We start from the raw sequence: 27,466 nt of genomic DNA on the forward strand, positions 1-27,466 counted from the left end.
TGAGGGAAAAATACAAAGTAGCAAAAAGAGATTGGATGACATATTTTGCCATTATACTTCTTATCAGGAAGTTACTTTGGCAAGGTAGGTGCGTGTCCAGCAAGTAACCAGTGATCAGAGCTCAATTTCCTAGTGGTTTACCTTGAATAGCAGGATGTTTGATAGCCTGCACTAAGCTAAAAGATAAAACAAATATAAATTACTAGCTGAGAGGCACACAGCCACTGAATAGGTGGTTTGTATCACTGACATTAAGAGATTAGCTACATTTCAGCTGGCCCATTTGCCTTCCAGATAAAGTAAAAAAAAAACCAACAACCTCCAGAGACAGTATGTGGAAATTTCTACATTTCCTTCCATGGGGTAACAGATACATTTCAGAGACTTTTTAAATGAAAAACTGAAGTTTACTTTTCTTTCTACATTCTTAGCATATTTGACTATTTTATATTTGTAGCTTGGAAAGGTCCACTTTCAGTAAGAAAATGAAAACAAATACAGTTATTTAAGTATTAATAAATATTTCTAGACTAACTCTGAATAATGCAACCTCGTACAATGGACATCAAAATGCAAACTAATAATTTCAGCTTTAACACGGCAGCAGTCTAAGCTATCATTAAATTTCAAGGTCTTCAACTCTAGTGAATCAAGTTTTGATCAAAAGCTATGATAGATCATATCTTTACAACAGTCTTCCTTACTTAAGTAGATTAGTTCCTTTTCTTGAGTTGCCTAAACTGGAGGTAAGGCTTTATAAACAACACAAATGGACATCACTTTTTCTGTGACCTTTGTTATACTGACCCGTCAAAAGGAACTAATCTGTGCTATTCTGAAAACATACAAAGAAACAAATTATCCACGATAAAGGAAAGTTTTAGTTCTAAACAACAGATGGGATTAGGAGGATTATAGAAAATGTTACTCCTTAATATGAGTCATTTTAAAAGGGTGAACTCATCAGCCACTGAAGTAGTTTCTATTCAACCTGTGAAATATATAAAGTGGGCACAAATGGAGAATGTCTTAATTTGCAACTGGAAAAGCTTTCTTAACATTTGAGAACTGCTGAATTTCTATGGAAGCATTAAATAACTAAGAATGTGTATCTCATCATACATATTAATTCTCTCCCTCTCTCTTTTTTCTCAAGGTTTTCTACTCTCAGTTTCAAAATCTCTGCAAGAGGTGGAAGATGAAGATATGTTGCTAACCACACTAAATCTAGGAAAACCTCTCCAAAATGGAGACACGGTTCTGAACAGAGGAGCTATACCTTTGCTGAAGCATTACAAGACAGAAGACAGCATTGTTTTCAATGAAAAGAATGATGGAAACATGAAGTTTTTGGTGAGTTCAGTTTTACGTTTCGGCTTAATTATAAAAAGGAAATTTATTTATACCCCTTTAGAAAACAAGGACAATAATTTAAAGCAACAACCTGGTAAATATACAAAAATACCAGTTTAACATACCATAATCAAGAATAAATTTTCAGCTGTAACTATCTAGTGCCAGGATTTTGAATGTGTAACTTGGACAGTTGAATTAAATCTGATTTTTACAGAACTATATGTAGCCAAAGCTTGTGGGGGGGAAAAAGCCTATATTTATGTTTGATTCAGCATGTCCCTCTACACAGCAACAGGTTTTTAACTTCGCCAAACATGAGGCTCATTATTTCATTATGTTCTTTACCATTAAACCTTTTCGGCCAAAGATGTAATGCAGGTCATTACTTTTAACCTATGATCTTGAAACATAAAATAGTTGCACTATGAAGTATAAAGTATAAAATGTGAACACAACTGACTGTAAATAAAGATAAACCACTACTCTTGTTTTCCCTCAAAACAGGACATGGGTTCCAGACGTGATTTCTTAAATCCTGTCAGGCCAATCAACTTAGGTAGAAAACAACTACTGAAGGGAGCCATGGCTTTTCCAGCTGACACTGAAATTCAAAATATTGAATCAATACAGGAAAGAGAAACCACAGATGAAGAAAATTCAGCTAAATTCCCTATAGGAAGAAGAGATTTTGACAGTAAGTAAATTTTATTTTTACGTAAAAAATCATTTCATTCTGGTAAAGTATAGTGCAATGTCAATATAGCAATTTCATAAAATTTCACGTAGAAACTCCATGCCTGTTGTGAATCAGTGCACAGGGGAGGGAGCATTTTTTAAATTAATGTTTTCAGAGGCCATAGGAATTCTAGTTCTTTGCAGATTTAAACCTTCAGATTTTTTTTTTCCTCCCTTAGTCCTCAGGTGTATGCTGGGAAGAGTCTATCGACCTTGTTGGCAAGCATGAAAACTATTGATCTGCACCACCATCTTTGAAGATTAAACATTTTATTTTGAATTTAATGCAATTTGAAGTTACTGTGTTTTAGTGTGGCTATACATACGCATCCAAAAATAGTTTCCCATCACATTGTAGAGGGATACATAAATCATTACCAAAAAGCACGTACTGCAATTACTAACAATGTATTGCTATTATAAAATAAAAGACTTCAGCATAATCCAGACTTGTAATAAGTTGTCTAATATTATACACAAGCTACTTTCAATTATTTGAGTATGAAAGGAAGCAATTCATTAATTTCACCCTTTTTCTCACAAAATTTTACAACTGTCAACATACCATGTATGTCAAAACAAAAACCTATAGGCGAAAAAACTGAGTTAATTTTGCCTGCCCAGCAATCAACTTATTCTTACTTGAAGTTTTGGTCTGTTTTCTTTTACCCCCGATTTTGCTGTCCAATTCCTTCTGAGAGTTGCTTGAAGTCTTAAGTCTTTTAGCATTTTTTTGCAAAGATGGTTCACTTCCCTTGTCACAGATTACTTTGTCATTATTCACATCCATCTGTTCATTCTTGGAGTTCTTGTTCCTTGGCTGACAACTCAGCTTTCCCATTTCTGTACAACTTCTAGTCTGGTGAAGACTTTCAGAAATAGTTCCAAGCACTGGTACATCAAGACATGAATTTGTACCTTCTGTCATGTAAGAATATAAAAAACATGTGAAGAAATAAAAAGTTACCTGAGAATATACATCCCTTTTATACCAAGACTGCCACATTATTTTTTTAATCAAAACTAATGTTCCAACAATAAAACAAAGCTATGCTGGCCATTGCAATTACATTTGCTGTATCGTCACAAAATGGCATTGCTCTAAAACATATAATAGCAACTAACTTAAGGAAGTGAATATATAACTTTAAGATATTGGAAAAGAGAATTTATATATGATATAATTTGTAGTGGATTAAAACATTTCTCACCCCTTTTAATGGCAAAAGTACAAATTTCACTTAGCTGACTTTTGTAAAATAAGAACAAATGTTATGTAACATATGTACACATATAGTTTTTTTACCTCAAGATAGCATCAACACATAATTTTCAAACATTCATATTTTCAAAGCATTAGCATCACAATTTTAATTCAGAGATTTAACTGATTATAGCATGCACAGAACAATGAGACTTTTTTTTTCTTGAAAACAGAGTTATACTTGAGTTCTACTAAAGGCTTTTTGGATAACATTTCAAATATTAGCTATCACATTTTCTTATTCAATCCTACCACAGCTTACCTGTCCCATATCCAGCTTTCAAGTGTTGCTTTGGTGCAGGATGTTTGCAGGTTGGAATTTCAAGAGAATGCTGATGACCCATTTCACTCAAATCATTTTTATATGTACATGCAAACTGGGATTTAATTGAAGATTGCTTCATCTGCAAATAGCAATCTGCTATTAGCTTTAAGTATTTACAAAAGTAAAAAGCAAGATTAGTAAAACAAGCTTTCCCATTCTTTTCACAGAAAATACTACAAAAAAGAGTATGCTCACATTAAAAAAAAAAAAATTAAGTGTTCATTTACAAAGTTAAGGGCTTTCAAGCATATTCATATTATGCTATTAAAAGTCCTAGAATAATTTAAAAAAATCTTTTTTTCACCTTTTTCAGAAAGTTATACATTAACTGTTAGAGCTTCAACTTAAGGCTTTCTGCCTTAAGTTAGCCCCTTCTTTTGACAGGCTGCAGACGCTACTGCTTTGAGCGTCATAGCTACTCCAGTCAATTTTTACACTCGTATAGGTCATCATCTTTGAGATGTCAGTTCACAAATGCCAAATACAGGATGAGTCTCTCCACTTAACCAATCTGTACATAGAGGAAAGCATAACAGCAACACAGAAAAGGAATGATAGATAATATAAACTAAGCTTCACTATACTTATACCTAGAAGTGGAATATAAAGTATTATTTCAGATTCCCATTTACTCACAAAATAAAGCCATTTCAACACTGAATGCCAATGTCTAACTCCACGTTTGCCAGAACATACCCATAATAGCTTAAGTTGCCAGAAATCTACAGTATTGAAGCACCCTTCTGTACCTGATTCTGCACGCTCATTTCCACCTCCTAGTCTCAGAAGCAGGGAACCTAGTCTCATAGCACAGATAAATCAAAATATTTGGTTCAAATACAAAAAATTAAATAAATTTTTTCAGTATATCCATATATAATGGAATTAGTGGTTGCAGGTTGAATTGTCTCAGTTTACACTTAAGTCACAGCTTCATATCAGCTTAGAATTTCAGGTCAAGCGTGGTACTTTCTATACAACTGATCATAAATGCTACAGATTCTGAAAGAAAAAATCTGTCCTCACTTCAATTTGAAAGTGTACTAGATTATACAAATTATGTTGAAACATATAGCACAGAGTAGATAATTACAATAAATCTGGATTTTTAGCTAATAATTCTATTACAACAGCACAGGTGAAATCAAATAAATTTGAGCTGAACAGGTGCTACTGTTCAAACATCAAGAAAAAGAACAAGCAAGAAACACTTGTACAGAAGAAATGTTGCTATATAACTAGGAGTAACTTTTTGAATAAGAGGTTTATAGCCACTTTTCTGATTAAAAAGATTGCATTGTGCAAGTCTACTTTTCTTAGGATAAGCATGATTAAAACTTACAGTTCGGATTTGACCCTTAGAGATATAATTTTCTTCGAACTCAAATTCTCGGATTTAGACAGAAGGAAAGAAAATAGTGATCCCAGAAGCCTCCTTTCACAGAGGACTTCATCCCCAAAATTCAGTCACAATTTATGCCACTTTCATCAGATACTGCTTTCATGCATATAAGCTAATAGACCCAAGCTTATCATTGAAATTCAACTTAATTATCTCTTCATGATACTGCTGTTGGCCGGATGAACATACCTAGTCTATTTGCAAAAAATACTCCATTCATTTACAGAAACATAGTTGATCTTTCTAGTTTAATATGTCTGTACATATGTAGTTTTACTTTAAAGCTCAGTATTCCCTTCAAGACTTAAAAAGTCCCAATTATCCCAGTTGTCCACCACTCCCAACCTGCAATTTATCTGTGCCAGACAACAGATTGGGGAAGAAAAGCAGATTTAACAGGGTGAACCAGCTAGCCTGACTCAACAATTCAAATCTTTTTTAAGTGTTAATCTGCTCTGTACTTAAAACATTTACCAAAAAATAAGACCATATACATAGTTCATACATTTACGAGGTTTTGTATGCTTCAAGATTATGCCTCAGCTCACTGACTTTTTAAGTAGAATCATTGAATATCCTGAGTTGGAAAGGACTCAAAAGGATCATTGAGTCCAATCCCTGGACCTGCACAGGACAGCCCCAAGAATCACACCACGTGCCAGAGAGCATTGTCCAAACGCTTCTTGAACTCTATTGAGCTTGGTGCTGTGACCACTTTCCTGGGGAGCTGTTCCAGTGCCCAACCAGCGTCCAGGTAAAGAACTTCTTCCTAATATCCAACCTAACCCCCCCAAAAAGCTCCATGCCAATCCCTCAGGTCTTATTGCTGGTTGCCAGAGAGAAGAAATTGGTGCCCCTTGTGAGGAAGCTGTAGACTGTATATATCATTAACTTTATACTCTTTTCAGAAAGTGTTTTGAAGGATAGAGCAGCTGTCTAGTCTAAACTTAATCAACATCCTATTGTACAATTACAATATTAAGACTACAAAGGGTTTATGTTTCCTTTAAGCTTAAGGTTACTGTAATATAAGTGAAAAATATTTTCCTGTATTTGATATGTTTCTGAAAAACTTCATCTTAATCCTTTAAAAATTCCTCAATTTTCAATTACTGTTCAGCAAATGACACACATAAAAAATTATGCAACAATAACTTGCACATATTTCTACTGCATATTCACATTGCAAGAGACAAGTAAGCTACAGTTTGTGCTAAGTTGATGAATCTATAATAAATACAGCAAAAGAACACCAAACATGAGCAAGCAAGCCTACAACTAACAATAAAGCCAGTTATTTTTTTAATGAACATCAGGGTTTCTTTTTCCACTCCCATCTGACACTTCACTGATTAAGTTTGCAAGGATAGAATATGTGGAGTCAAGACAGAAGTCAAGCTGAAATCCTGAAAAATCCATCTGTGTCTCAACTTCACTGAACCTTTAAAAACGTATTGCATCACATACCATGTAGTCATGTGCAAACAGTACACAAAGCTCTACAAAATCAGAATGTTGATGCTAATGCTAATCTAGAGGGTATATATAAAGAGTGTAAAACACAATTTCTTGAAGGAATCAAACTTTCTAACCGGTGTAGGAATGTATATTCAGTAATAAAAAGAACTGTATTACATTGGGTGAGGTAGCAATAGGCAAATTTTAACAGCCTGAAGGCAGCATAAAGAGGCACAAATCTAACATTGAATTAGGAAATAGAGCTTCATTGGAATGTTTTTAAGAAGAAAGATCAACCTAAAACTTGATTGAAGTACACATAATGAAGGCAGTCAACAGCTTGAAAAAGCTCTTAGAATAAAAAGCTTCAGAAAAAGCTCTTAGAGTTCTTTTATATTAAATTCCCTGAAATCCACTGCTTTAAGAGCACCACCCCAATGATCCACAGCTCTGGGAGAGGAAAAATATTGGGAGATCAGTTTGCTAAATGAGTAGTTGCACACAAATGGCATGCAATGAACTCAAGACTTAGTATCCCCTCTCCTCTTCACAAGCAAGTGGCATGTTGCTATTATCCCTATACCAAGAAAGAAATACAATCAGGAGTCCTAATGAGTCGATAAAGCAGGACATTCTCCCACCTTGATATCTGTATCTAAAGAAATTTTTCAGTTGTTTGAGATGCCCATATAAAACATTCATTTTTATATGGAATATTAATGGTGTATGCTCTATTTATTTCTGAAAGTTAGATTATAATCTATTCCAGATCTCCTTCCAGCATCTGCATACAGACAGTACTGCCAATATTTAGTCACTAAGAATGCTGAGATTTGGGGTTTATACACTGGAATGGCATAATAGAATTTGAAAACCTGCATCGGTAACAACAAACACATGTTTTTATTTTCTAGCCAAACAACTGGAGTACTATTTGGATGAGAAAAAGAGATAAGAAGAAAATTTATTTTCTCCACCCTTACTCTTGTCCTTTTAAAAAACAAATATTCAAGGTAAGTTGAAAGAGAAAGCTGAAGAATGCAAGAGGGTGCAAGGGAAAGAGTAACAAAACAATAAATGGTATCATTGCCAAACCAAGGCATCATGTCATTCAAACATAAAAAATATCCTGAATAGCCCAGGTTTTAATTGTAACAAAAGTATAATTTTATTTTTTTTAGCATGACATTGTACCAGCCTTTTGCTATCCCAAAATAACCTGCTACTGTTTTGAGAACATAAATCTCAAATCACTTCATTATTGGTTTTTGAAAGTATTCAAAACTCACAGCTATGGATCCTAAATAAAGCAATTTAGGGGCCTTGTAGAAAAAAAGTGGTGTTTTCTATATAAATGTGGTTTATCAACCGACACCAAGTATTTCTTCAGATACTGTGCTAAACATAACCTTTTCCTTCTCTTCTATCCTCTAATAAACTACTAGTGACTTTAGTGTTCTCTGTTCTCAATAATTATAGTCTGTTTAGGAAATAAATATTTCTTGCTACAACAGATGAGACTACTACCTGGGAAAGATTGTCTTCTCTATTGCCATGAATTTTCTGTTCACAATTATAGCGGGCATAAAGAAAACTCTTGATAACTTCCTGTTGACAGTTTTCCAACTCATAGTTTATTTGTCCTGGAATTACAAACAGGCAAAACAATTCTCTCAAGTAACAGCACTTAGAGAACTAAGCAATGAAAAATAAGAGCAGAGCATGAAGCTAGATATTAAGTCATTTTATAGAGACATGAAAAAGTCACATGAGAAAGGCAGACAGATTTTTTGCTTTGTGGAGCTTTTTTGTTGGAAGGATTTCTATACTCAGTAAAATTACAATGAACTTCAAGCATGCCAAGATTTGTTAGAGTTCTTAAGCCACAAATTCTTTTTAAAACTAAAACTGCAGTTATGTTCCCAATTGGAGGGAAATAGTGCCTCATATAGGAAAGGTTGTCTCCGGTTACATGAAGAAAAAAAACATGCCAAACTACTGAAAGTCCTTGCAGCTGTTTCAGGGTAAGTGTGTTAACAATGCAGCAGGATTTCTAAAGCAATGTATCAAAAGGCCAAAACAATCTTAAATCTACAGAAAAAGATCTGTTACTCTCTTATATACTGCATTCTCACAGCCTAATAACTTTTGTCCTTCCCTTCTTAACTCCTGAAGTTCTCAGTTTCACCCAATCCTCTTAGTTCAGGAACAGTATTTTACCTACAACTCGAAAGTTTCATTCACATTTTGCAGTACAGAAGAAAGATGAAAATCTTAATAAGCAATATTTTTGTTGTCCTAAATTGCTCTTCAACCAAAACAAAGCAGTGTATTGTAACAGTCTGTCCATTCCCCTCTCACACCACTAAGCAGGACTTTAATAACCCCATTGAAATCAACCAAATAAGTAGTCAGACAACGGGGTACCTGCCCATTTCACATAAATAGAAGTATGATTCAAAGAAGCTGGATGAACCCTTTTCAGATAAAATAATTCCCCCCTGTACAATTAAGTTTTCTACATATTTCTGTAAAGCAGAAAAGAGTGGTAAGGACAGCTGACAAGACATAACTCAATAGATGTTCTACAGACCTTTCTGTACTAAAGATTCCTTCTACGAAGTACCATTCACCAGAAGACACGTCACTTAAACAATAGATAACAAACCTGAAACTACATTGTCTCTCAAAGGTAGATGTTGAAAGGAGTTTCTTATTATTTTTCTTACCTACTTCTGCTAGAGGAAATGAAACAATGCAACACGCTTGTTCCCCAGACTTCTTTCTCCTCAAGGAGTAAGAGTACCAACTTTTCTTCCTAATAAATGCCATTATAGTTAGGTGATCTTTCTGCATTTCTTCCAGTATTTAATGAGGATTGAAAGACAAAAATATTTCTTTGTCACTAACTGTTGCCAGGCATTTGTTTTGGCACAATGGAAATATCCACAGACTATTTTTTTTTTTGAACAGCAATTCCAGTTCATAACTATCTGTTTTTTTTATCCACTGGCCATATTTTCAAATACTAAAACACATACACATGATGGTGTGTCCTAGGTCTAAATATTATCAATCTGCATTCCTCTACACAATTCTACAGAAGTTGAGAGATCAGTTCCTCTTAAAGAAAGAGAGGGCATAACAATTTTCTCTCTCACTTTTTCTTTAAATTTATTTTTAGTTTAGGTGTTTCTCTTTTTACTTTCTAGATTGTCCAAAATTTCTTTATTCAACACATACATATTGATGGGACTCAGCATACAAGCAAACTCATCACCACTAGTGTGTTTTTCTTCTCTCAAATATCATGGAAAAGGAAACTTTTGTGGGACAAGTTCTAATGAGAGATCTCAATTTGTATTACAGACTAACCATCTAACACCTATAAGTGTCAGCATGGTAAAAAGGTCCTTAGGGCAATCTTTTGTAACTAAAGCTACCATCACACATACAGCAAAAAAGACTCCTCTGAAGAATCACAGATATTGAAAAGAAACATCATAGTGCTATTCTTTTATTCAAAAAACAAATGTCTGGTATCTCTTCTGAATTGATTGCTAACATGAGTGCATTCTGCATAACGAACTGTGAATTTTACAAGCAACCTGTACCCATTTCAAAATGGTTGCAGGGAATAATAATGAAGACTGATACTCAGTGTATGAAGGTGGTACATATTACTACAGGACTTGAGATCTATGGTCATAGAAAAGGAATTCTTTGTGCTATGTGCTGTACAGTAAGGACATAGCAAAATTTATTTCTACCAAGAGACAATACAATCCAAGACAAGAAATATATGGATTCACAGAGAAAGGAACTGAAATTAGTCATTGTAATGGGCATCCATCTCAACACAAAACACTGCTAAGGTTTGGGGAGAGGTTGATCTAAAGGTACTGAAAAAGGTTTTAAAGGAGTATAATGAGTTCTGCAGATCACCACAGGAAATCCCTTCAGCCATAAGAAACAGTATAAAAGACAGCTAAAAGGGCTCATCTGAAAATTAACAAATGAACAATGAATACTGGTATCACAAGCTGAATGTAAGCAAGAACAGATACCTCAAAGCAACAAATCAGAAATAATCAACGGAGAAGTTAAAAAAAAGTAGGTTTATATGTACCACAACATAAAGGAACAGACTGAGATACAAACAGTAGAATGGCATCTAGTGTCTAATCACTTTGATTACAACTTTTTATATGGCAATCTCAGTGAAGAGAAGTAGGCCAAAGCCACAACTATCAAGTCCAAGAAAAATACACAGCAGCATCCTAGAAAGTAAAATGAATACTTAATAAATTACAGTTGAGTAGACATATAGATAAAGAAAAACATATCCCAGAGGTGTTATGGAGTAGAAATACAACATGTACGATACCATCTTCAGTGTTAAATACACCAGGAAAGACAGACGCATCACCTCAAGATCAAGAGCTGGGTATCCACAAGATGGTATAGAACTAACAAAAGATGTCAGTTTTGACACGAGGTCATTTGTAGGTGTGTGAACTGTTGATAGCTGAAGTTCCATTTGTATTCAGATGTATTCAGCCACAAAGAAGGTACAGAAAAAGAAATGAAGAGAAAGACAGGGACCTAAAAATGTCTTCATATAAAAAGAAAGAAAAGGAAGGAGTAGAAACACGCAAAAGAAACTGTAGAAATTGTTAGAAAGGTAGAGAGAAATAACCAGAAAAAGACAAAATGGAAGATCAACATTTCAAGAAAGAAAGGAGGATTTTATGTGAGAGGATGGAGATCAAATATGAATGGCTGAGAACTGTGCAAGTTGTAGTTACAAAAGTGACTAGTTTTTTGGTAACAGCCATTTTAGTTGACTGGAAGGAGAAGCAAGACTAAGGTGAGCAGAGGAATACCAGAAGAATAATTCCATACTTCATAGGAATACAGTGTATTTAGATGCCAATGTTTGGCCAATACACAGAAAAGAGAATTGCAAAGATAATGTGAAACACTCAGACATCTTACCTTGAGTAAGAGGACCCTAAGCTGAGGGTATAACCGAGGAATATTTACACTCTGACCCGCATGATTTTATTTTCACTTTTTTAAATGGAAAAACATCTTGAGATATTTGGCCTCAGTTCCATGCTGTACATGGTCTCACTGGTACAACAGGATACAATAGAAGAAAGCCATAAAGAAGACTGATTGTGATTACTAGAGGCAGTTAAGCAGCCTCAATGTTGCTCTAAGATATGACTTGTATAGCCCCAAGCAGCTATTCAGTTCAACATGTTGATCATGTTACCAGCCACATTGCTAAAGCAGGGAAGAGAGTTCACCATCATTAATTTAATCTAGAAAAGATAATACTAAGTAACCTTTACGGTCTCCTAAGATGCCAAATTAAGTTTAGGAGTGTGAACCACAGACTTTAGACCTGTCACTTGTTCTCTTTGAATTTTGGTATCCATAAGACAAAAGGTAATTTATATTTTGATATAATCTTCCTCAATTATATTAGGCACCTAGTAAGCATCAAACTCAGTTCTAGAAGTTGACTGAAAGATCTCAAAAATTATTGGCTAAAACCAGATGTTTTGTTCTATTTTGCTACTGGTACTTCTATTTCATCAATCACAGTAAAGCAAGACTAGGACAAGTAATAAATTAACGATGATCATAGGAGTCACAGAACCCTTATCAGAGTCAGGCATCACAAAAGCAGCACAGCAGACAGTCATAATGAAATTTTGCAAGCAATTCCTGCTCCTGAAGTAGAACTCATTCAACTATTCAGAGGTCTCTGAAAGAACTACTATTTGCACAGAAATTAGAGTAGTTAATCTATTTTTAAATTATTAAAATTGTTTCCAAAAAAGTTAAAATATTTTCATAATATGAATCAGTCTCTAAACTCATATTTTTGATAGTTTCTGTTAAAAACATTACATGTTTCCAGCAAATGCCTCAAACGTGACAGGTAATTACTTTAGATAATTATTTTTGCACTTTGATACTGAACACAGCTGTTCATAGATCTGGTTACAAAACCTCCATTTAGATAAGAAAATTATCTATTTCAACATTTTATGCAAACACCATAACACATTTTTGCTATTTATTGAGTAAAGCTGCAATTTAAATGTGTTGTTTATATAAAATTAATATAAAGAAGATTCTTTATTAGCTTCAATCTTTCATAATTTGCCTATGACTTTCAAACTAAATTTCACTGTAATTAGTACATGTGTACAAAATGCCCAGCATTCCCTCAATCCCAAAAAAAAGACTCAGAATTAAGTTGGAGCATATTTAAAATGCATGCTAGAAATACCGATAGTGCTTTTGATTTTAATGTCTTTCTGCCTCTTAGATATGTACTATTGTGTTCAAGTTTACCTCATGTCCAGTGACAGAAAGATATTTTCCATTGTTCTGGAACTAATTCTGATGGCTTAAGACACCCCTTATATACTAATTAGGTTTGTGTTTTTACACGCTGTCAGTTCGTAAAAAATATTATGTTGCTACTTTTATTTAGCTCTCTGTTGAAATACTGTGGAAGACAAGCTCTGCCTCCCTTCATAATCACAACATGTAAGTTTGGCAATTCTGAAGAAAAATGACTATGTAAAATGCAGTACACTGGAAGACTGCAATTTTCGCAAACATTGAAGTTGTTCTTTTTAATAGTGTCTCTCACAATACCAACATATTCTTGTAATGTTCCATTTCATCTACAAAATAGCGAACATTAACATCTTTATTTTATTGTTCACAAAGCAATGTTATGGAAACGTCCTCAGATTGGTACAAACAAAAAGCATCAAAAGAGAAAAAAAGCAATGAAAAAGTCATTATTACATTTCCACAATGCCTGTATTATCAGAACTGAAATCAGGTGCCTATGTTCAGTTTTACCTCTGTTTTCCAATAGCTTGTTTTATTGCTATGGTCCTGAAACACACAGATGGGTAAATGAAGAGATAAAGATTAATCCAGTATAGCTCCATTAAGAAATCTTCATTAGGAAGTGCTTTTAAGTTTAAAGTCTTTCTCTTCCGGAGTTTTAGATATTTCCATTCATATTACAATACTGTTCGAGTTGGGCCAATTACCACAAGCTAATCACAATGACATTTCTTTAGCAACGGGATACATTTCAGCCAGGTACTTGAGTATTTTAACACTGTTATTTTCATTTTACCACTATTATTTTAGTGCCTTTATATTTGCGTAGCAATTTCTACACAGTACCTTAATTACTTTTTCCTTCGTAGATTTCTTAATACGTTGTCTAAGAGGTTTTGGAGAAGATCCACTGGATTGTGCCGGAGATCTACATTAAAAAGAGATAAGAAGTATTTAGAACATGCAAGCAATTAGTTAAGAAAAATTGTTACCATACCAAGTTCCTCAGGAAGAGGAAGGCAAGTACCTTCCTTAGTAACCACATGTACTGTGACAACTGAAGAGAGCATAATGAAACCAAACCAATTTCTGGTACCATTTTCCAGTATGTTTAAAATATTGTGGCTCTGCAGCCACAGTATTATTATATGTCATGCTGGTGATGAGTTTCCAAGCCACCATTCTATTTACACCCCCTTCAACAGCATCTGGTTGATATTCAATATAATTTGCCTCATATTTATAGATTTTTCAACAGAAATATACAAAATTTTTCCACCCTCTTCAGTGCAGTATGTAAATAGTTATATCAATGAAAATATTCGATGCATATATAATGCAAAAAATTATTGATGCATATAAAGGGGGAGTTTCGGTCTTGAAATAAGAACTAATCTGTGCATTTGTAAATAATTAGTTCCCTGTGTAAGCTCATGGCAGACCAGTGTGTGTACAAGGACAGGTTTTTCCACAATAATTCATTCTTTATTTTATTTATTTAGCTAATTTTATTCAATTTTTTCATAAATAAAACTTCTTTATTTGTTTATTTCTCGTTGTCTGTTGCGAAGAATTCTTGCATGGCCTTGCAATGGTTCTGCTAATAATTACCAATAGATGCAGCTTCATCATGATAATGTCCATGCTATTGTTCTGGTTCATGAATCCTCTTTGTAACCCATGAAAAAAAATTCTCAGCATCTTGTTTTTTCTCATAACTGATGTCTCCTCCAGACAAGCGACTGATTAAATCATCACTGCTTCTGCAGTGCATGGATAGGTTAGCTTCTTGTCAGTGCCCACAGAAATGGGTTTTCAAGAGATTCTTTGTTTAGAACACCACATCAACATGGGTATTCTTTAAACAGAAGGAAATTTTTAAAAAAGCAAGAAAATAAATGAGCATGAAGTAATTACTGGCTTTAACATTAGTAGGACAGAAAGATGTTGGGAAGGATACAAAAATCAGCAGCAAACACCAAGGTGCCTCAAATGCTGAATACCTGTTGAACTTGCAAAAACCAGAAAGAGAGAACCTTTATTGCAAAAAGTTATGAAAATATTTAATCCATGGTCATGTAAAACTTAACTCTAAAACATAAATAATATCATTAATTACATCAGAATCTCCTTACTTTGATTTCAATATAATCACTACATTTTTATATTTGCTTAAAAAAAATTTAAAATGCTATGGTAAAAATAGCACACTTCTGCCTTGCATATAGCTTCAAAATACAAAAAAAATAGCAAGAGAATTTCATTTGAACTTCCATAATGATATCTAAAGAGAATACTTTCCAGCAGACTGGAATGAGGTGCTTGCAGAAGGAAAATATGTGAAGGATATACTAAAGGGTAGATTAAGTAAGAAAAACTTCAGCTTGGTTTAGAAAGTTCTAAAACAAAGGGATGTATTGCAGGGCTTATATTTTCAGTTTCCAAATAAGCATGCATTTCACAAATTATGATGAAAATATTTTTAATTAAAGTCTGTAAAATATTAAACGACAGAGTAGCTGCTTCTCAGTAGCAGCTTTTTTCAAGATTTCAGTGCAGAGAGATAAATCTACCCAATCTATCTAGAAGTTTTTTAAGAGTAAAACAAAGAAAAAACTTCCTGCTATGCTGATGTTGTGAGAAAAAAGATGCTCTCATATAATCTCAGTCGTCACCTGAAAAGTAACAGTGGTCTCTCCAACCAGAATCCAGACAAAACTACTCACAATATATTAAATATATTCTGAGATTCTTGAGTAATGAAATCTCTAGAAACAAAAAAAATCTCAAAATAACTACTATGTGATCGAAAAACATAAACCAAAAACTATCATATGAAGTGACCAACCATCTGATGCACAAACTCAGACTATCAAGAATCTAAAAACTGTGGTGATGTCTATTACCAAAGATACTTCCACAGATGGGGTAAAGTGTTCCAGATTTACTACTAGTAACAGATTGACAAAAAAAGCTGCAAACACTCTTGATCAAATACTTGAGACACAGGCATTAACAAAAAAGTGTACTGTAGGGGTGCCTGCACATTGGCACAAACCAGAGTGACACCTTAGATGTTATCCAGTGGAATATTGAAGTGTTCAGCATTCATAAAGCAATTGGAACCTTACAGCTGCTAGACAGATGAAGAACACAAAGATTTGATAAAAATTGACAATAGGTGTTGTTTGCAAGTTTCATTTTTTATTCCTAAAATAATTATTTAGGATCATAATTTCAATTGTTAGAGCAAATTAATCCTAAATCCAATTTGTATATGGAAACACATAGACAAATATTTAAAAAGTTATATATTGGAACATAAAATCTAAACCAAATTGACCAATAGGAATTACTAAGGAAAACACAAGAATTGTCTAGATTATTATATAAATTCCCAGATAGCAGTACCTGCTTGCACCTACACCAAGCAGATTTGAAGTCAAACAAATGTCTTATCCTTTTGGGGAATATTTAAGAAAATTAGTTCAGCTGAAAAATTAAGTGAGGTGAGTGAAACCAAAGAACTCAGTGGGCAATCTTCTTCAGAAATAAATGATTTAAAGTCTATTTTAATTTGGAGAGTTGCTTTAAAAAAAAAAAAGAGTCAAGTTTCTAGCTCTGAATAGCAGTGTTTGTTTCAGAAGAATTCATGTGGGCCTTGATTCTATTCACATAGAGCATTAACCTGAATCTGAAGCAATGGAAAAATAAAAAACTGAAATCAGGGTTATTTCAAGCTTGTTACATAATGAAATAAGAACATATAGCTACAGCTATCCACAGGTATTTGAGAAGTGAAAGAAATATTCCATAGTGTGTTGTTACAAACTTTTACATTAAAATGATTATAGGTTTATTTAGAATTCTTAATAGCAAAAATTTCTTCTAAAGTTTTATTAGAATGTGCTTGCTCCTTCCGTCTCATAAAAGAGGCTGAACAATAAATCTAGTGGAACTCTTCAGTTCTTCAACTTTTAAGATCTTCCACCTTCCAATTTAGGCATCTTGAAATTAAATACTAATCTGTCACTGGACAGCCCATATTTGAACCTAGATGTTCAAACTAAAGAGATGAGTATTTGGAATGTGCTGCAAAGGATTATCTTCATGGGGTTTGTGCAGCCCAGAAATGTACTCAAAGTCCATGTTACAATAGTATCCTGAAGTTACAGAATATACAAATTAGGAGGCAGAATAATTTTGAGAACTCAAGACTGTTCTAAAAATGCTTTTCCTTTACACCTAATCTCACACCAGACTGCACTTTGGTCATTTGCCTTGTGTAACATCAACGCTTTGTTAGACACTCAGATCTTTAAGAAAAACCCAAACAAACTAGCACAACACAAATCCAAAAAACCTTTTAATACTCACCTGAAGAGTGTCAAAACAGAGGTGATTCCAAACAAATTTAAGCTTTCATTGTCGTATAAAAGATCTGCTTTGTTCTGGGTAGGAGGATGGACAGATTCTTCATCCAGAAGAACTAGTAAGACCTTTACAGTATCTCTGCCACAATATGCAGTGCCATGATTTATGGAATGCAATTTTGGCTGAAAGTAAATAAGAAGGAACACAAAACAGGAAAGGTCAACAAGTCAGACCAATATCTCACCTCCAAAAGCAACCCACATCAGCACAAGGTGTGAGAACTCCCTCCTTCCCTTTTACAGTAAACATGGTAAACCTCTCCATGGGAAAGTTTTTCTTATCCCAAGGAATTAGTAGAGTTTAGATCACTACCAAGTACAAGTACACACTGATGAGCAAGTTACACAGAAAAATATACAAATCCACGATGAAACTGCAGTGCAAATTATCACACCATTTTCTGGTACACAAAAACATTCTGGTGAAGCCCAACCCCTCTGACTAACTGAATCTGCTAAAGCAGTTGGTTAAAAATGAGATTTCCATCAAGATTTGACAACAGAGGTACTTTGGCACCATTTGCTGGTGTTTGAAACAGGGTGAATTCCTCATGATTTTCTACAAGAATAAAGAATTCCTTAAAGAAAATAATAATCCACATCTGGAAGTGCTCAATGCAACAGTCAGCAGTACAGATGGAGAAATCCATAGCCACTATGGGACTAAGAATTGCAAGTTTGCTATATTTTTCTTTAAAAGTACTAGGAATTCCACAGAGAAATTGAGGGCTCAGTACACAGTAGTAGTTTTTAAAAAAAACTATAGGCTTTCTTATTTACTAATACACAGCAACACTGCATACTCTGACTATATTCTGAAGGACAAGACAAGCAGTGAACTGCATTTATCTAATCAGTTAACTGCTTTTAAACACAGTCTTGAAAAGATAAAATTCTATTTCTCTCTGTATTTGATTACATCAATTAGTGTATGTAGCTTTCAAGAAACCATAGCAACACGTCAGTCAGCTACTATAAGTTATAATCAATAGCTAGAAATAGCAATTACAGAAATGGTTGTTACTTGGCTTTACAGAATTGGCCTATTTCAGTACTGTTTAATTTCCTCAAAATTTATTCTGAACCTCTTCAGTCATTACATCACCACAACATAGATTTTTATTGAATGTCACATGTGTCATGGTAAACTTGTCTTAATGACAAAAGTACAAATTTGGAATAATTTTGACTGATAATACACAAAGGAAAAATAATCCTTAGAAAATAACATGACCTCCTAACTACCAAAAAATAACCTTCAGAAATCTCAAGTACCACAACAACAGTGCCTCATTGAACTAACCATGGGCAAAAATCCTATTGTCCAAGGCACAATAAGAACTCTGGGTAAGACAATAATCCCTTTAATAAAAAAGCCTTGTTAATAAGTAAAATTAAAATCATGAATCAAATTATTTTTTAAATAAAATAGTTGCTCAGTCTTTCAAGGGTAATGACCATTGGCTACTTCAGATTATTCTAGTTAGTTCCAGAAACACCAGCCAGATTCCATTTACAGTAGTAATTTTCTTGGGAAGAAATTAATCATAATTCCTATTAGCCACTCGTGCAGGCTTCAACATGAAGTACTGTTTCCTGCTGCATAAAGTAATAACTTTTCCTGGAGCTCTAGATTCTTATAAAACAGGTATTTGCAGGAAAACTGAGCAACCATGGAAGAAAACTGCCACTGCCAGGAGAAAAGCAAACATTTTTCTAACAAAGTAACTCTTTTCGGGTACATTTTATGAGGAAGCAGCCTTCCCAGGAGCTAGTGGAGGCATAATTTTCACCTCTGCAGTTAAGATCATATTTTAAATTTGCACTCAAAGAAATAATTCAATCTCTTACATATGAAAAAACATAACATCCTATCAAAACCAGAACTTACTCTGAATATAATAATTTTTCCTGAAAAAATAGAGCATCGGGGTTTGGGGGTTTCTTTATTAAGTGAAAATCAAAACAAAAAACCCAAGTTCTATGTAAAAGTCAGCACAAAGCGTTAATCTTTGCTGTCCTGAGATCCTTATGGAACAGTACAGGTGCTCTATTTTTTTAATAGAGTTCTAATTAATTTGGAAATCTTATGGGACTTTTTCAATTTTGCTTTCTTTTTTCATTACAAAATGTAACCTACTGCTCTATATGTTTAGTAAAATGTTCTTCCACACCAAGCTCCACTAAAATATGCCACTTGATATCACCATCTTAACATTTGTCTAATTTCCCTTTTCCACCCCTCATCTCTATGAATCACGTTTAAGACTAATCATTAAAATATACCTTCATCACAAATCTTCACAAGACTTCATTCACACCAACAAAAAGAATTTCCTACACCAAAACCAAAATAACATAAACACGACACTGACAAAGGGAAACAATTTACAAACACTCTACCCCTCATCCCTTCACAATTACACAAAAAAAAATTCCTCACATTTACACTGCTCTCTATCAGTGTTCAGTCCGCATTTTGCCCATTACCTCTCTCAACTACTGTCCTTATCTCTAATTCCTCAGGCTCACACTGGGCACCAGAAAGGACTGGGGTGAGTTGACCCTGACTAGCTGCCAGTTGCTCGCCAAGCTGCTCTATCCTTCCTCCTCCTAAACAAAACAGGAAAACATCCTGAAAAAAAGCTCAAGGGGTGGAGATGAGGACAAGTTATTCACTTACCAATTACCATCATGGGCAAAACAGACTTGACTTTTTCAAATTAATGTAATTTATCACCAATTAATCAGAATAGGACCCCTCCACCCGTTCTTCCCAGACTCCTTTATTGTGCTCTCTATACTTGTCTTACAGAATTTTAAATATCCTGATTACTTCCATTACTAAAATTATTAAAATCATTAAAATGACTAAAATCATTAATAGTTTCATTAGTGTCTTGAAACACCAAAAGAGAAAAACTTATACATTAAATGCTTGAGGTTTTTATTTTTATTCCTTTCCCGCTCCACATTTCACCATGTTTTAGACCTTTTTCATATTTAACCTTATTTTAAATATGAAACACTTTGAAATACTTGATGCTGAACTAATTAAACCTGTGTATTTTAATCAAAAATTACTGATATATATTCTCAAATCTTAATTCTACTTTCATGAGATTCTTTTGTTTGGAAATTTGTCCGAGATTTACTGCCTTTCAGTTAGTGGCAAACCCAACACATCTAAGTATTTACATCTATAATAATTGCACAAATAAATTAAGTTTTGGAGAGTATTTTATTTACAATTTTGAGGTAAGAAATTTAGTTTAAGCAAATCCGCTATTCGAAATCCGCAGTGTAATCCTGAAGTGTCTTTTAACAAGTTTAAAACCACAGTGTAGAGGAAATGACACTACTCTGTACTGTTAAGAAAAGACTATAGATATTCCTTTAAAAATGAAAAAGAACAAAACAGGCGAAAGACATTTGCTTTCTTATAAAAGCTAAATAGTAAAAAGAACAAAAGAAGTCCCATTACCCGTGTTGGACTGACTCCAGTAGTGCTAGCAGTCAAGATTTCCTGTTGTGAATCGATAATATTTTTAATCTTCAAATCCAAATCTTGTACAACTTCCTCTACTGCCTGACAGAAAGGATCCCCATTGCTTCGGCCTTTTATCAAATGCATCTTCACTGTTGACAGAATTCGCCCCCCTGCGATTCTGAAAATAGGCACAGGGTCATCTCCACATTAATCTTGGCAACACTTTAGTATACCTATTAATGTTGAACATAGCCAGTCTTCACAGTTAATCAAAGAGAGCAGCTTTGATCTTTTAAATCAAACAGCAGTGTAGAAGTATTGTCCAACATAATAGTTTGCTAAAAAAGAAAAAAACCCAAAGATTATAAGGAAAGGTAATGAATTCAGCATTTAATAATACTTTGAGCTGCAACACAAAACTAACTTCTCCTTAAAAGTTCAAAGAAAAGTACATTCTTTAAACCTACAGTTACTGTTTTGCTCATAAACTGTTAAGAGTAAACATTTTTCACTCAAACATGCATTCCCATTTAATACCCTATTAAATTTCTGAGTCTTTTGTGCTTTGTGAAGGTGCTTCAAAATTCCAATCCGCTTTCAATTCTATTTAAATAGATAGCAATTAGACCACATGAACATCACTGTTTGCTATAAAGGCACACTCTGATAATCTCTTTCTTCAGCAAACGTGTCTTAACTAATTAAGACTTTGTGAAAGACAGAATAAACCCCCCTGAGTTAAAAGCTTAATAATTTTGCCCATTATCTACACAAAACATCAAGTATGTTTTATCGTTGCTTGAGCTTGGGCAAAGAAAATAAGGTGTTACAAGAACCACTCAACTCTCCTGCATCAGAACGTATCTCTTCCCTAAAGCTTTTTTTTTTTTTTTTGATTAGTTAGGTTCATAATCCAGATCAAAGCAGAAATGCAGCATGTGGACTGTAACCTAAAATCAATATAGCTCAGACACCACAGATTTAACCATACTATGGACGGTACAAAACAACTCCATATTTACTCACAGACCTTGAACTCTTGAGCCGCTACTGGCACTTACAATAGAATTTTTAGATACATCTATAACGCTGCAAATCACAGTTCTGTCAAAAACCCAAAGCAAAGGCTTTATTACTCCAGGTCACACAGCCAAGAGTGACCTGATGACTTATTTCCGTCTTCCTCTATGCTTACTGCTGTCCTTCACACTCCTGCCGAATTACCCTAAAAGATTACTTTGCAAATTCAAAGAAAGGTATATTTTGCAAACATTAAATTCTGAAGACGAATTTTAGAATTCTAGTTGGGAGAACCTCCACCACATGAAACTCTGCATGTCTACATTCATATAAAATATAAAATAATTGGGCAGAACTAGGTAAGAATAAGGATTGAGTCAGAGGAAAAATAGTTTGTTTATATTGTTTCCAGTTAAAATACATGGAGGGAACTGAGCCAGGGACTTTACTGTTTTGGCTTATTCTGGCTGAACAAGACTCCTGCAAATAACTTAAAAAACCTGAAGTTAACATGAAACTTCTCTTTTTTTTTTCCTTTTTCTGGGTAAAATCCAAGTATTTCCCCACAATTCTCAGCAATTCCACACTTATACAGATTAAAGATTATTCAATTCACATCAGATTTGCAGGCTTCATTAAGCAGAAAAATTTACACTTTGCAGAAATTTAGGCACAATGTAAGCACTTGGCCAAAAGAGAAGTCACTATGTCAAGTCTATCTGTCCACAAATCAAGACCCATCCAGATCTTAGAAAGGATAGTTTAAAAAAAAAAAAAAAATAGATGCTGTTGCACCACTGCTCCAAACCCCACAATTCAATTTAACCACAAAAGAATGAAAAGTTCAAAGGGAGGAAAATAAAATCCACTGCAAGCTGTCCAGAGGTAAGAAGAAAGCACTGTTGAAGAAGAGTTGTGTTTCAGAGGTACACATAGGAATTGTAGCCAAGTCTCCTGATGCTTCTTGCCAAACTGCTCTATTTTCCTCAATCCTAAACTTACACTTTTCAAAATAATATCCTCAAAAGAGAAAAGTATTGTATTAAATGAGGAGTATCTGTTCCATAAATACTGCGCTGAACCTAGAACTCCAAGACAAACAAGCAGGTGAAAGGATTGACTGAAATTCCCTGTGAAAACTAGGTTCAGTTCCTTTTGTCTACAGATATATTGACCTTATCTACATCTTATCATTTCCACACATTTAATATATATATACATGTACGTATGCTGGAAGAAAAACTATTATTATACAACTAGCACTGGGCACCTGCACAGTTAATTAAGATAATCGCTATTCTTCATTTGCCTCACCAGCTGGAAAGGGTCAAACACTACCTTCTTCCATTACACAGTCTAAATTTACACTCTTTTTTCTTATCCACAACAGCCAGGACTGCCGGGCGGGTAGATGAGGGAAAAGCATGTGATTGCACAATTAAAGACTATGTTAATGTGTACATCTCAGGCCACTGAACTAAGACTTCACTAGCAGCCACTAAATGCTTAGTTTTACAACGTTGAATTAACTTTTTTTTTCAATTAAAAAATTCACAAACATTTTAGATCAACTGACAGAAGGAATAACTTAACTTTTTCAGCTTTAACCAGCACTAAAAGAGTAGACATTTCAGGTGGGATTCAGCTCACCTATCTTGTAGCTAGAGAAAAACAGATGTCTACAAGTAGATAAAATGAATCATATGCTAAAGATGCCTTATTTGAACCAGTGTTTCTAAAGGGAGTTTAAAAAAATAGTACAATGTAAAACTCTACCTGTTAACTAGGCATCAGACAAGTCATATCTTCTGTCACTGGTTGCTTCTACTAAAAATATTCTCAGATCTTGTGTCCACTTGAACCCTTCTCACTTTATATCATCTCAGTCCCAGTTCTGACTATTTCCACCTCCTTTTCCTTAGCAAACCATCTTTTTTTATGTAGAGGTAACTAATTTATAAGAAACTAAGAGCATGCTTTGTCTATTTGGTTCCTACTGAGATTACACTTAAACAAGCTCCTCTCCTTACCAAAAATCTAAATGGCATTGGCAAGAACTCTTCTTACAGAACTGAGGCCTTAGTATGAAAAATTACTATGATGAAGAGCACTTTTATTTATTTTCTAGAAATAGATCTTTTGTGGAAAAGACTAAAGTAGCATAAAGAAGAAAAAAAAGTTGAGGAAAATGGACAATACTCAAAACCTGATAAAAAGCATAACAGACTCCTCAAGCCTATTCCAAGAACAGAAAAGAATATATAAATATTCTATTACACTAAGGTCAACATTTTAATTCATTCATTTCAACTTCAACAGAGGTAAAAAAGAGATGATAAATATATAGCTATCTGACTTAGGCAGTAGGAACAAATATCTTACAACAGATCACAAACACCTAGTGATCACGGGGTGGGGTGGAGATCACAGCCTTTTTTCTTTGTTATGGATTTATAAGGTGTCTTAGAACTTGATAAGAACTGAACAGTTATCTAAATTTTTTAATTTAGAGCTATAGAAAGAGAGCAGCAGTAATTCCATTCTCAGACACAAAGCAGCAGATGTCAGCTAGGGCTTCATTTACCTGGGTAGAAGAGTGGGACAAAATTTATATAGGAAACGGTACAAAATACAAATGCTCCTAACAGAGCAGGAGCTGTGCCTTTAAAGCAACTCAAATGTGTTTTTTTCTAGTTATGTTAGGAATAAATTAAGAAAATTAGTAGTTCATGTTAATTTAGATTTCAAAATTTCAACAATAAAATCATATCAGTGAACTTATTTAGATATTGAATACATCTGCAAAATAAAAAATAACTATATCAAAATACTTACAGTGTTTTGATGGAATTTAAATAAAAATTCCACCTCAAACAATGGATGCCTGCATTATTACTCTAATTTCTTAAACCCTACAGAAATTTATACTAGGTGAAGACTCTACCTTAGACCCTTTGGAGTTTTGCAGATCATTAGATCCACAATAAAAACACAGCAAAAAAGAATTCTGTTGCTGCTGATGATGATTTTGCTGTATTGGCTAAAATTTCTCTTTTAGTTTGGTGGAAGAAAATGGAGAGACTCTTCATATTCTCCATACCAAGCTATGCTACTTAAGTCTGGTGATAAAGTTACTGTAAAACTAAACAAGTATTCTTCCCAGAATAAGATTCTTGATAAGCAGCCATGGAATCCCATGTGAGAAAGTTATAAAAGGTAAAGGAGCTCAGGAAATTTGATGCTATTAATTATAATAACATTAATTATATTATACAAAAATAATACTACAAGCACAAGAACAGTCCATCACAATGCTTAGGGAAATATGTAGAAATATTGGTAGACCAGCTTGGCTCAAACAGTGAACTGATGACAGTTTGAATGCAAAAGAGCTTCACACAGGATGGTGAAGAAGGGATGGGTTACAAACCATCTAGAAACATTGCCTGGGCATCTAGGTTTGTTGTCAGGAAAATTAAAGCTCAGCTGGAGTTGAGAATCACAAGGAACGTTAAAGGAGCTTCACCTACTGAACAAAGACAATGAGGAACCTTTGCTGAAAGGCACAGTCCAACAGTGTGGACACAGATGAAATCGAGGGACTCTGTGTTTTCTTTGCCTCAGTCTTCACCAAGATGGTCTCCCTGGCCCCTGATTAGAGAACACTTTCAGAAAAGAATTGTCAGCAGTGGATAAAGATCAAATCAGGCTTTACTTGCCAGTACTGAGTACATACAAGCACATAGAACCAAATGGACTGCATTCAAGAACATTAATAGAACTGGCAAATGCACTCATAAGACCACTCTATACCATCTTTGAAAAGTCATGGTGACCAGGGGAGGTCCCTGAGAAACAGAGAGAAGCAAATCATTGCAAAAAAAAAAAAAAAAAGACAGTCTGGTTGGATGGACAATTAGATAAGGAAAAAACTGGTTAGATGATCGAGCTCAGAAGGTAGTAAACATGCTGCACTTTATCTGGAGGCCAGTAAAAATGGAGTACCATAGGGGCCAATCGTGAAACCTGCTTTTTTCTGTTGTCTTTGGCAGTGACTTGATGATAAAATACATGCCTATGAAGTTTGCAGATACCAAATTGGATGGAACTGTCGATATGCTTGAGGGCAGAGCTGCCACGCAAAGATACCTAAACAGACAAAAGGAACAGGCTGACAGGAACCATACGAAATTTAACAACACATGCAAAGTCTTGGAAAGGAATAATCCCTTGCAATGATACAGGCTGGGGAGCAGCTCTATGTAAAAGAACCTGGGAGTCTTGGTGCATGTTCAGCAAGCTAGCCCTGAGCCAGGAGTATGCCTTGGCAGCAAAGAAGGCCTACAGTATCCTTGGCTGCATTAACAGTAGCGTAGCCAGTAGTCTGAGGAATGTGATTATCCCTCTCTAATCAGCACTTGTTGGACCAAATTTAGAATACTGCATCCAGTTCTGGGCCCCCAGTCCAGGAAAGACACTGATAAACTGGAGTGAGTTCAGCAGAGGGCTGCCAAGATGGTCAGGGAGACATGCCCTGGGAGAAGCAGCTAAGGGAACAGCTTGTTCAGTCTGGAGAAGAGAAGGCTTTGAGAGGATTTACTGACAGCTTTCCAATAACTACAAGGTGGCAACCAAGAAGACAGAGGCAGCCTCCTCATGTTGACAGTTAGTGAAAAGAGACAATAGACACAAATTGAAACAAGAGAGCTCCCAACTCTATATAAGAAAGAAAACCCACAACTTTTCACCATGAGGACACAAGCAGTGGAACACGTTGCCAAGAGGGAGATTGAAAACCTCCAAGGATTGAGTCTGCACAAAGCTTGACTGAATAAAGCCCTGATTAACCTGAACTGACCCCATAATTAACCCTGGTTTGAGTGGGATGTTGGACCAAAAACTTCCCGATGTTCCTTCCAACCTGAATTACTCTATGATCCTAAGTTTAAGGAATCCTATATACAATGTTTTGCATACACTCACACAACTTTCCAGTAACTTTAGACCACAAAACTCCAGTGCTGCGTGAAAGCTGTCCAATTAACTCAAACATTCAGCACAAGCCCAGATAAAGTACAATATGCTGTCTCTCCCAAAATACTGCATCTCCAGATGCAATCACAGTTTCACAAAGGCAACATACAAGAAATAGCATTTTTCCCTGTCAAGGGAAAGCTGAATGCACTAATCCACATGATCAAGGTGAGCTGTACAACTGCTACAACCGACTGCGGGAGGCTGCTCAGGGACCCGAAATGCAAACCCGCTCCGAAGCTCCGCTGTCGCTCCAATGGATTGAGTGAAACAACACGGGGAGCTCGAACCAGCTCCGATGTGAGCTGGGCGATGGTGACACCCAGTGGTCACCGCCTGCACCGAGGGCAGGGCCCATCTCCTAGGAGAAGGTGTGCTGCCAATCTCCCAACTTTCCTACTCCATGAAACCAGTATATATATGTATATGCACACCTCCCCTATACGAACCACCAAGTGCAGCACCCAATATGGCAAAAGACTTCCCATCGTTCAGTTTTAAGTCACACTTTTACTGAGCTTGAAAAAAGTCACTCCACAAATATATTCAGTTCTTTTGGCCT

At 34.9% G+C, this 27,466-nt stretch overlaps 2 protein-coding genes across 5 annotated transcripts in view; one reads left to right on the top strand and one right to left on the bottom strand.

Moving 5' to 3' along the window:
- The first annotated feature begins 1,053 nt into the window (after positions 1-1,053).
- On the top strand, positions 1,054-2,341 carry PMCH (pro-melanin concentrating hormone). Its single transcript, XM_017804624.1, has 3 exons — positions 1,054-1,353; positions 1,861-2,050; positions 2,271-2,341. The coding sequence occupies exons 1-3, from the start codon at positions 1,105-1,107 to the stop codon at positions 2,318-2,320; spliced, it is 489 nt and encodes a 162-aa protein (XP_017660113.1). The 5' UTR covers positions 1,054-1,104; the 3' UTR covers positions 2,321-2,341.
- Positions 2,342-2,512: 171 nt separating this feature from the next.
- PARPBP (PARP1 binding protein) overlaps positions 2,513-27,466 on the bottom strand; it is a 41,778-nt gene continuing 16,824 nt past the window's right edge. Inside the window, exons 7-11 of one of the 4 annotated variants that reach the window (XM_017804621.1) lie at positions 20,845-21,028; positions 17,305-17,483; positions 13,774-13,855; positions 3,618-3,759; positions 2,513-3,012 (exon numbers count right to left, since the gene is read on the bottom strand). In XM_017804621.1, coding sequence (XP_017660110.1) covers positions 2,678-3,012; positions 3,618-3,759; positions 13,774-13,855; positions 17,305-17,483; positions 20,845-21,028 — 922 coding nt within the window. In that variant the 3' untranslated portion in view covers positions 2,513-2,677. Of the gene's footprint in view, positions 3,013-3,617; positions 3,784-13,773; positions 13,856-17,304; positions 17,484-19,867; positions 19,974-20,844; positions 21,029-27,466 lie in introns of those variants that run through there. The other 3 variants (XM_017804620.1, XR_001873082.1, XM_017804622.1) reach the window with 3 other exon arrangements.

Source organism: Lepidothrix coronata, unplaced genomic scaffold, assembly GCF_001604755.1.
Source record: "Lepidothrix coronata isolate B3197 unplaced genomic scaffold, Lepidothrix_coronata-1.0 Scaffold10, whole genome shotgun sequence".
Classification (NCBI taxonomy): Eukaryota; Metazoa; Chordata; class Aves; order Passeriformes; family Pipridae; genus Lepidothrix; species Lepidothrix coronata.

What these genes read in the sequence shown, in the direction of transcription:
- PMCH (XM_017804624.1), top strand. Translation starts at nt 1,105, where the DNA reads ATGTGTATCTCATCATACATATTAATTCTCTCCCTCTCTCTTTTTTCT. An exon ending in ATGGAAACATGAAGTTTTTG is followed by an intron (nt 1,354 to 1,860) that starts GTGAGTTCAGTT and finishes CCCTCAAAACAG; the next exon opens with GACATGGGTTCCAGACGTGA. An exon ending in AGGAAGAAGAGATTTTGACA is followed by an intron (nt 2,051 to 2,270) that starts GTAAGTAAATTT and finishes TTCCTCCCTTAG; the next exon opens with TCCTCAGGTGTATGCTGGGA.